This window comes from Portunus trituberculatus, chromosome 1 (assembly GCF_017591435.1).
Source record: "Portunus trituberculatus isolate SZX2019 chromosome 1, ASM1759143v1, whole genome shotgun sequence".
NCBI classification, from domain to species: Eukaryota; Metazoa; Arthropoda; class Malacostraca; order Decapoda; family Portunidae; genus Portunus; species Portunus trituberculatus.
The window spans coordinates 6,759,722-6,770,247 of NC_059255.1; the positions used below are offsets into that span (position 1 = coordinate 6,759,722).

The 10,526-nt window shown below is 38.9% G+C and overlaps 2 protein-coding genes across 3 annotated transcripts; both read right to left on the reverse strand.

Annotated features, from left to right (window-relative positions):
• Positions 1-2,443: 2,443 nt before the first annotated feature.
• On the reverse strand, positions 2,444-5,297 carry LOC123502685 (C-type lectin domain family 2 member L-like). Its single transcript, XM_045251907.1, has 4 exons — positions 5,159-5,297; positions 4,408-4,518; positions 3,665-3,856; positions 2,444-2,891 (listed from the first exon to the last, which is right to left on the reverse strand). Exons 1-4 carry the CDS (start codon positions 5,295-5,297, stop codon positions 2,659-2,661), a joined length of 675 nt encoding a protein of 224 aa, XP_045107842.1. The 3' UTR covers positions 2,444-2,658.
• A 1,514-nt stretch (positions 5,298-6,811) lies between these two features.
• On the reverse strand, positions 6,812-10,329 carry LOC123501026 (C-type lectin 9a-like). 2 transcript variants are annotated; one of them, XM_045249584.1, is made up of 5 exons: positions 10,260-10,312; positions 9,387-9,492; positions 9,108-9,289; positions 8,512-8,691; positions 6,812-7,096 (listed from the first exon to the last, which is right to left on the reverse strand). In XM_045249584.1, the coding sequence occupies exons 2-5, from the start codon at positions 9,422-9,424 to the stop codon at positions 6,888-6,890; spliced, it is 609 nt and encodes a 202-aa protein (XP_045105519.1). In that variant the 5' UTR covers positions 9,425-9,492; positions 10,260-10,312; the 3' UTR covers positions 6,812-6,887. The 2 variants fall into 2 exon arrangements, with proteins under 2 accessions (XP_045105519.1, XP_045105526.1); XM_045249591.1 differs by lacking the exon at positions 9,387-9,492 and having other exon boundaries at positions 10,260-10,329.
• Between the last annotated feature and the right edge of the window lie 197 nt (positions 10,330-10,526).

Here is a 10,526-nt window from a genome sequence, read left to right on the forward strand (position 1 = left end):
CTTCCACCATTAATCTTCTGACCTCCATAGACCTTAAGTAATGTATATTTCACTGGTAAACTCTGGAACTCCCTCCCTGCGTCTGTATTTCCGAATTCCTACAACTTGTCTTCATTTAAGAGGGAGATATCAAGGCATTTCCTCCCCAATTTTGGCTGACGCTTTTACACTTTTAGAGAGCCAGCACTCAAGTAAGCTTTTTTTTTTAATCTTCTCTCTTTTTTGCCCTTGACGGTTCCTCTTCCCTACGTAAAAAAAGAATAAATAAATGAATAAATAAATAAAATGGTCTAATCACACCCAAAACTCAAGGTAAACAAGCGTCCCAGTACTGAAAGGGTTAATGAAAAATTCACAGCACCTCCTGAACCAATCCTATTAGACCACACTGAGAGTAATGAGCATTTCAACAGGTGTCTAGTGGGTAAATAATTGAATATACATAAAGACTGCAGGAAAATCAAAGAAAAGCAAGAGAAAAATAGAAATACTGAGGGAAAAGTGGTAAATATAGAAAAAAATAGACTGAGATGAGAAGAGGGAAAGAAAATAGAAAAATGAAAAAAAGAGAAGACAAAAGAAAGATATAGAGAGAAAAAGGGAAGGGAAAAATAAGGAAGGGAGATAAAGACAGAGATAGAGAAAAGAAAAAGAAAAGAGAAAAGAGACAAAACGAGAACAAATGAAGGAAAAAGGAAAAAAAGGAGATAAGGAGGAAAAGAGGTGAAAGAAGAAAGAGAGAGAAAGAAGAAAAGGAGAGAAAATAAAGAGAAAAAGAGAAAACAAAGACATAAAGAGAAAAAGATAAGGAAAAACGAGAAAAAATAGAGGAAAGCGATAGAAAATAGGGGAAAAACGAGAAAAGAAGGAGATAAATAGAAAAAGAAAAGTAAAAGAGGAAGGAGAGAGAGAGAGAGGAGGAGGAGAGGGAGGGAAGGCAAGAAGCACCATTGGAAACAGATGCTGGGCCAAATGGGTGTTGGGGAAGGTTAACACTACCCATATTACGATTCCCTCCCTTAACCCAAACCAAAATACAACCCACACACATTTAGAGAACTGTCACCGCCACGCCAGCCCAGGAACACGAGGGTAACGACACTAAAACAACCACCACCACTATCGCCACCGCCACCACCACCACCACCACCGCCACAACATACATAGGTTCGCATTCCCAAACACCTCTGTACTTCCTCTCCACTATTTCAAAAAGGCTTTATTTAAGTTGACACGAGTTTTTTTTTAAGGTGTTTTTATGGTTCTAGACAGAGTGGCAAAATTTCTACATTTATTAATTGGAGAAACACTCTTAAAAACACCGCGAGTCATCTCTGTGGCCTTGGAAAATTGTCGCAAAACGTTTGAATACAGACTCCAAACTTACCTCTTATTCACCAAACCTCATCGAGAAATACAACTGATCGGATTATACATACAAACCTCTTATATACTAAACCTAACATACAAAGATACAAGCTTTATCAGACCATGCATATACGAACGTTTTTCTTCACTATCCACTAAATCTTACCTCTTCAGTACCATAACGCGTCTTCATATTGATTCTAATTACGATTTGATTTTATACAGCTTCAGGATCTTATGTGGGATGAAAATAGTGAAGACTGTGGCCATTAATCTTCTGACCTCCGTAGACCCTAGCTAATGTACTTAAAATCGTCTAATCGTACACAAAACTCAAGGTAAAAATGCGTCCCAGTACTGATGGCGTTAAAATAGTAAAGACTGTGGCCATTAATCTTCTGACATCCGTAAACCCTTGCTAATGTCAATAAAATGGTCTAATCGTACACAAAACTCAATGTAAAAATGCGTCCCAGTACTGATGGCGTTAAAATAGTAAAGACTTTGGCCATTAATCTTCTGACCTCTGTAGACCCCTGCTAATGTCAATAAAATGGTCTAATCGTACACAAAACTCAAGGTAAAACTGCGTCCCAGTACTGAAGGGGTTAAATTAGTGAAGATTGTGGCCATTAATCTTGACCTCCGTAGACCCTTGCTAACACACATAAAATCGTCTAATCACATGTAACTTAAGGTAAAAATGCGTCCTAGTACTGAAAGGGTTAAAAAGAAAGTTATCACAACAGCTCTCTTTTCACAATTATAGGCTGGACCAGACCACATTATACAAACCTCATTAAAAAAAGGATAGTTAATTAATTCGTGTGTATTAGGTGTGGGAAATCAATTTGTTTTTTCTGGCGTCTATATAATTCCCTCCCTGTTTGTGGTAATAATATCGTATTCACTGACAATTCTCTGCTTCATCTCCACTATTTCAAAAAGGCTTTATTTAAATTTCTACGAGTTTTTTTTAAGATGTTTTTTTTTTTTATGGTTCTAGAGGCTGAGTGCCGAGATTTCTTTATCATTAACTGGAGAAACATTCAATAAAACCTCGTTAATCATCTCTGTGACCGTGGAAACAAAATAATCGTGGTGAGAGAGCAGAGTGTTTTTATGGTTCTAGAGGCAGACTGCCACGATTTCTACATTATTAACTGGAGATACACTCTAGAAAACCTCGTTAATCATTTCTGGCCTTGGAAAATAGTCATGATGAGAGCAAAAACATTTCTGAATATGGACCTAAGTAATAACGAATAACCACAAAAACACCTTCTAAACTTACGGTTTGAATCCAACCCAGCGTTCACAGATGACTGGATAATTTTTCAAACACGGGGTGGGCGCAATGAAGGGTTTTCTGCTGCCTATTGTCATAGTGCCGCAGAGAGGTCTGAATGGATCTGGCTTGGGGGGTTGATAATTAAAAGCTGAACAGTGCACTTGTCTCCCGTCCAAGAAGTACCATATGCTTCCCTCGGCGTCTGTTGCGCCAATCCATGCTTCTGTCTTTGCTATAGGAAAGTGTCGTGGTTATGGTTGCCAGGTACGTTTTGCGACAGAGATCAAAATGTACATGGAGGAGGAGAAAGAAGAGGTGAGAAAAAAGAAATATACATAACACTGTGGAAGTAGTGTGGGTTTCATATTTCATTTCATTCCTAACGTAATCTAATCTATCACTGAAACCTAGAAAAAAAATAAACGAAAAAAGATAATAAAAATATAAATAGACACTTAAATGCTTGAATAAATAATACGAAAAAAAGGAATACAAACAAAAATACTAAACATCAATAGAACCTTGATAAATTAATACATAAATCAATAAATAAATAGAAAAATACTACTCTTAAACGCCTTGTGATGGATACCTTAACTAAACCCAGCGCATTAACCTCTTCAGTACCTTGACACGTTTTCATAGTTATTCTGCTCATTATTTGGTGATTTTATACACCTTCAGAAACTTATGTGGGGATCGAAACAGTGAAGACTCTAGCCATTAATCTTCTGAGCTCCACAGACCCTTCTTAATGTAAATAAAATCGTCTAATCACACCCAAACCTCATGAAATGGTTAAAATCCGTGTAAATCGAACAGAAGGCTTTAGAAAGTAGTGTGAAGGCTAGCCATTAATCTTCTGAGCTCCACAGACCCTTTGTAATGTAAATAAATTCGTCTAATCACACCCAAAGCTCATGGAAAATGTGTCCTTGTACTGAATTGGTTAAAATCCGTGTAGATCGAACAGAAGGCTTTAGAAAGTAGTGTGGGCGTACTTACTCCACGTGAACCACATTCCGATGGCCATCGTATCCGTAGGGGAGGCCAATTCCCCTGAATCACTTTTGCAGTAGTCTCTGGCTTTGTACCAGTCTGTGATATTCTTTGTGCCATATATATCTTCCAACACGTAGTAACACCATCCGTGAAACCTAATGCTGTTAGGCTTTCCGGGGCAGCCGTTAAAAGGTGCTGCAGGGAGAGACACGGTGGCCCTAGTGATTGGTGTGTTAGCTTGTTTTTTTTTTTAGCACATTCGCAGAGTTGGATGGAGAAATAATGAATAAATAGATACTTAAGTAATAATGGAGACGTCACAAACTATAACAGATTTCTTGAAAGGATCATAAGGTAGCTTTTTTTTTCAGAAAAGACAAATATATCACAAACATTGATGGATTTCTTAACTAAACATTCCAACAAAATATTCCACAACAAATAAAAGAAGAAAAGCAAGTATGAGGCAGGTTCCTTGAGAATAAATAAACAAACAAACAAAAACAAATGAATAACAAATACGTCACAAATCCTAATGCATTTGTTATCTAAAAATTCGTACAAACAACAACAAAAAATGAAAAGTATTAGGCAATTTCCTTCACAACAAATAAATTAATGAATAAATAACAAATACGTCACAAGTCTAATGCTTTTCTTAACCAAAAAATCTATTCCAAGAAGGAGCAAGAAGTAACATTTTGAAACACTGAATGTCATGTGGGTGTTGCGCGGCAGTGACTCACATTCACAGGTTTGGACGGTCGTGGATACAGGCAACACCAACACCACCACCACCACCACCACCACGCTACCGCAGCCACCGACGCCTTCATCATTAACACGCCCTAAGAAAACTGGAAGAAAAGCAACAGATACATGGAAAGAAAAATAGATATGTAAATAAATAAATGAATGAATAAATGAAATGACAATAATAGCAACAGCGTAAACCAAACTTAGCTCAACCTAACCTAATCCAACATAACGTAACAGAAACTCAACTCTAAGCTAACCTAACCTAAACATAACGTAATCTAACCTAAACCAAATTAACATAACTTAACCCCTTCAGTACTATGACGTCTTTCCGTATTCATCCTGCTTATTTGGTAATTCTATACGACTTCAGAAACCTGTGTGGGGATTGAAATAGTGAAGACTGTGGCCATTAATCTTGTGACCTCCATAGACCCTTCCGAATGTCAATAAAATGGTCTAATCGAACACAAAACTCAAGGTTAAAATGTTTCCTAGTACTGAAGAGGTTAATCTTCTGACCTCCATTGACCCTTCTGAATGTCAATAAAATGGTCTAATCGAACACAAAACTCAGGTTAAAATGTTTCCCCAGTACTGAAGGGGTTAATTTTCTGATCTCCAGTGACTCTTGCTAATGTCAATAAAATGGTCTAATCGTACTCAAAACTCAAGGTAAAAATGTGTCCCAGTACTGAAGTGGTTAACCTAAGCTAGTGAAGGCTTGAAGGAACAGACCGAGGCAGAACGACAGAGAGGCACAGAGGGCACAGCAGCAGAGCCACTCCACCGCAGCCAAGGAGTCAGTGAGGAACCAACCTGCCTGCTCACTGCTTATAACACTCCCTCCTCCTCCTCCTTCTCTCATCCCCTTCATCGCGACACTCGAATAGCAATAATGTGTTCAATTACCCAAATGTTTAATGTATTAGCGTGCTGAATGATGAAAACTGAAAAAAAAGGAAAAGAAAAAGAAAAAAGCAATGTGTATCAGCCATTTTCATCTAGAACATTTTTTTTTTATTTTTTTATGTAGAATCTGGCCAAGGGTAACAAAAAATATTAAACTTAAAATGTCTACTTAGATGCCAGTTCCCACGTGTTTGATCTATTTCAGACTACGTGTTCTTCTTAACCCCTTCAGTACCATGATACATTTCCATATTCATTCTGGTGACTATCTGGTAATTTTACACAGCTTCAGACTTATGTGGGGATTGAAATAGTGAAGACTGGCTATTAATCTTCTGAACTCCATAGATCCTCCCTAATGTCAATAAAATCGTCTAATCACACACAAAACTCAAGATAAAAATGCGTCCCAGTACTGGAGGGATTAATTTTTTGAGCTCCATAGACACTTTCTAATGTAAATAAAATTGTCTAATCACACACAAAACTCAAGGTAAAAATGCGTCCCACTACTGAAGGGGTTAATATTCTGACCTCCATTGACCCTTCCTAATGAAAATAAAATTGTTTAATCACACACACACACACAAAAAAAAAAAAAAGTAAAATGCGTGTATTGAAGGTGTTAATCCCTTCAGTACAAGGCGCGTTTCAATAATCATTCTGCTTGCTACTACTTGATGCAGCTTCAGATACTTGTGGCGACTAAAATAGTGAAGGTTCTGGCCACTAATCTTCTGACCTCATGGATTCCTAATGTCAATAAAATCATTTACTTACAAAAAAAAAAAAAAAAAATCACTTTAAAAATGCGTTCCAGCACTGAAGGGGTCAATATTGTGGAGTGGAGGGCTTCATCTTTGGTTCGTGAAATTCGTAAGAGTTTGTGACATCTTTATTATTTTCAACATGGCAGGCAAGGATAGGGAGTAACATGCTGGCGTATAGTAAGTTTTGGCAGTAGAGGTGAAGCGTGGAAGTGATTTAGATAAGTTTTTTCAAGGTTACGGAAATCATTAGACCGTGTTCTTGCGTGCTTCACCGTCAATATTGTAGCAATCTTGTTAATCTGTCACTAGAATAACAAAAACACTCTTGAGAACCTTGAAAACCAGTGTCATGTCAAGTAAATTCTGGAAACAGCAGAGGTAAAGCGCTGAAGTGAGTCAGATTATATGGTTCCTTCACTTCCACCTTTGAATTTTTGCACAACGAACATGACAAAGACGAAAAAAAGATGAAAGAAAAGAAAAAAAAAAAAAATGGTCCTATATTGCAATCAAACACTGTCCATTAATTTTCGTCCTTCTTTTCGTTGGAGTAAGCTTCATTTTTCTCTCCAACACAAAGAAAAGACTGCCAATGACCTAATATGTTATAAGGCTTGTATCGTTGCTTTTGTCGTTGTTGTTGTTGTGCGGGAGAGTGATACATGTTCTCTCTCTCTCTCTCTCTCTCTCTCTCTCTCTCTCTCTCTCTCTCTCTGTGTGTGTGTGTGTGTGTGTGTGTAGCATATCCACCACACCAGCACACACCACCTCACCTCACAGCACAGTCACACAAGCGGCATTTCACACACAAAGGGCAACTTCGTGCTACAATTCCCGCTCCAATAGGTGCTGCCGCTATAGGCATTATAAACAAAAGTACATTCCCCTTCCTTAGGTGCATACCAGTGCGCCAAACAGCTAATCTGCATGCCTGTCACGAAGATAGTTTTGGCTTGTTGGGTGGACACGCCGATCCACATTTTGTAATCGATGGCTGTGGAGTGCAAATTGTGATACGTTAGGTTAGGTTAGGTTTGGTGTTAATTTGTAAGGTTAGAATAGGTTGTGTTAGGTTACGTTAGGTTAGGTTAGGTTAGGTTTGGTGTTAATTTGTAAGGTTAGAATAGGTTGTGTTAGGTTAGGTTAAGTTAGATTTGGTGTTAATTTGTAAGGTTAGATTAGGTTGTGTTAGGTTACGTTAGGTATATGTGCAGTCTTTTCAATTTAGGCTCTGTTGGAGAAATTTCAGTTCGTGTTTTGTTTAGATAGATAGATGGACAGACAGAGAGGGAGATAGATGGATAGGCAGATACAATTGTTTATATACTGAATACAATACGAAACATCAAATACTAAATACATCTCGTACATATTAAAATTTATTGAGACGCTACACACACACACACACACACTCACTTATCATTACTACGTCCACAAACAACTATGCCTAGAATATTAAAAGTACAGACAGCACCACTATTACTATCACCACCACCACCTTCAACTCTATCACAAATGCACATTACTATTAGCACCACCACCATTACCACCGCCAGTCAACACCCCCTCCATCGCACACACACATTAATCTCTTCAGTACTGGGACACATTTTTGCCTTGAGATATGGGTGCGATTAGACCATTCTATTGACATTAGGAAGGGTCTATGGAGGTCAGAAGATTAATGGCCACAGTCTTCACTATTTTAATTCCCTCAGTACTGGGATACATTTTTATCTTGAGATTTAGGTACGATTAGACCATTTTATTGACATTAGGAAGGGTCTATCGAGGTCAGAAGACTAATGGCCACAGTCTTCATTACTTCAGTCCCAGCATAAGTTTCTGAAGCTGTATATAATCGCCAAACAGTAAGCACAATGAATATGGAAACGCGTCCTGGGACTGAAGGGGGTTCATTCTTCCACCATTATTACAAGTACAAACAACACCAGTCACTATAGTCTGTGTACTCTAAAGTGGCTCCTGGGTGTTGGTTTGAATGATATCAGATCTTGAGGAAAACCGTGAGCTGTCCTTGTAATGAGTGCGCTGATCAACAGAAATCAAGCATTATTCACATCAAACCAATCACGTTATCAATAAGCTACAGTGTTTGAAATCCAGCAGCCATTTTACAGTACACAGACTATGCTACTACTATTACAACTACTACTACTACTACTACTACTACTACTACTATAATCAGTCTACTCTATAAAGTGGCTCCTGGGTCTGGATTTGAGTGGTGCCTCAGGGAATGCGTGGTTGTCACATCTTGAGAAAAACCGTGAGCTGTCCTTGTAATGAGTGCGTTGATCAACAGAAAGCAAGCATTATTCACATCAAATCAATCACGTTATCAAAATCCAGGAGCCATTTTACAGTACCTTCACCAGAGACACTCACGTTTCTTTATTCTGTCCAATTCATATCTGAGAGCGTAGCCGCCGGGAGGGCAGGCTAGGTCAGCTAAGGGCCCGCCGATATTCTTACAGTACTTTCTTGCATCATCCCATGTCAAGGCTTTGTACACTGGGACGTAACAGCACTGGTCCAAAATGAAGCCTCCCGGATACCGACACGGGTCTGCTTTTAAGAAATACACACACACACACACACACACACACACACACACACACACACACACACACACACACACAAGAAGAGATACGATAGAAGACTGTGATAAAAGTGTGTCGGGGTGGGGGGAAGGGTAGGAGGAGTTAATGTTTTTTGACGAGTGTATCCTTTACATTTCCTTCAATCTCTCTCTCTCTCTCTCTCTCTCTCTCTCTCCTTCTTCCGTCATAAATAACACCCATAGTTTGAATACCACCTAATTTAAACTAACTTTACCTAACCTAACCTAACCTAACATTAGCCTAACCTAACCTGACAACCTAATAAGAGCTAATCCATCCTGACCTATATTGTGACCTAATCTGCCGTAACCTAACCAGATCTAACCTTTCCTAACCTAACTTGACCTAACCTAACCTTACCTGTGCATCTGGTGTACTTAAAAAACTGGTAGGGAAACTCCTCTTTAGGAACAACCACCACTACCACACTCAGAATGAAGACGATAGAGATGGCCACTGAGCGAACCACTCCAACAGGGTAACAAAACCTGGCCATCACTGCAAGGACTGGTACTCTATCACTCGTGGCTTCGTAGCAGGACCTGGAAATATAGTGACGACAGGTTGTTAGTAGGTGAAGTGATGGGGTTAGTCTTAATAGGTATTTTTAACCTTTTCAGAACTGGGACGCATTTTTACCTTGATTTTTGGGTGTGAGTAGATGATTTTATTGACATTAGGAAGAGTCTATGGAGGTCAGGAGATTACTGGCCACTTTCTTCACTATATCAATCCTTATCTGAAGCTGTATGAAATCGCCAAATAGTAAGCAGAATGAATATGGAAAAGCGTCGTAGTACTGAAGGGGTTAAGAGACAGGTGGCGAATGTTCAAAGGATGTAGGAAGAAAGTGTTAACCCCTTCAGTACAGGAACGCATTTTTACGAAGAGTTTGGGTACTAGATCATTTTATTTACACTAGAAAAGGTCTATGGAGGTCAGAAGATTAATGGCCACAGTTCTCACTATTTTAACCCATTCAGTACTGGGACATATTTTTACCTTGAGATTTGTGCACCATTAGACCATTTTATTGACATTAGAAAGGGTCTATGGAGGGCAGAAAATTAATGGCCACAGTCTTCACTATTTTACTCCCCACATAAGTTTCTGAAGCTGTACAAAATCGGCAAATAGGAAGCAGAATGAATATGGAAATGCGTCACAGCACTGAGAGGGTTAAAATGAAGCAAAGAGACAGAAGGAGAATGTTTAACGGAGCAAGGAAGACAGTGTAATAGAAAGAGAAGGAGACAGGAAGGACAATGTTTAAGGGAGGGAAGATAAAGGGAAAAAAGAAGAAAAGAAAGGAAAATAATAAAAAAAAAAACTCAAATAAGCAAATAAAAAAGAAAAAAAGGAAGAAGAGAGAGAGAGAGAGAGAGAGAGAGAGAGAGAGAGAGAGAGAGAGAGAGAGAGAGACATTATTATCCAACAAAGACTATCTCAAACACCCTCCAGCCACCTTACAAATGCCACATAAGCCAAGACACCCACTGTACAAGCTCTTACCTGCTTCCACCCTCACCACGAGTTCCAAGTCACCAACACACATGAAGAGAAAGGAGTGAATTAAACGCCACCACCTCACTGCTTATAATCTCCTCCTCCTCCTCCTCCTCCTCCTCCTCCTTTTCCTCCTCCTCCTTCTCCTTCTATTCCTACTCCTCCTCTTCCTACTACTAAGGTTATTTTTCTTTTTTTTTTTCTTTTCGTGTCACTTAGAGCTAAAAGAACAGCACAGAGAGAGAGAGAGAGAGAGAGAGAGAGAGAGAGAGA

Excerpts from the sequence above, each read along its gene's own strand:
- LOC123502685 (XM_045251907.1), bottom strand. The coding sequence starts at position 5,297 with ATGAAGGGGATGAGAGAAGGAGGAGGAGGAGGGAGTGTTATAAGCAGT. Across the intron at positions 4,519-5,158 it reads CTCTCTGTCGTTCTGCCTCG|TTTTCTTAGGGCGTGTTAAT; the intron begins GTCTGTTCCTTC and ends CTTTTCTTCCAG. Across the intron at positions 3,857-4,407 it reads GACCGTCCAAACCTGTGAAT|CACCTTTTAACGGCTGCCCC; the intron begins GTGAGTCACTGC and ends CTCTCCCTGCAG.
- LOC123501026 (XM_045249584.1), bottom strand. The coding sequence starts at position 9,424 with ATGTCAATAAAATCATCTACTCACACCCAAAAATCAAG. Across the intron at positions 9,290-9,386 it reads ACTCACACCCAAAAATCAAG|GTCCTGCTACGAAGCCACGA; the intron begins GTAAAAATGCGT and ends CTATATTTCCAG. Across the intron at positions 7,097-8,511 it reads ATTGGACAGAATAAAGAAAC|CCATCGATTACAAAATGTGG; the intron begins GTGAGTGTCTCT and ends TGCACTCCACAG.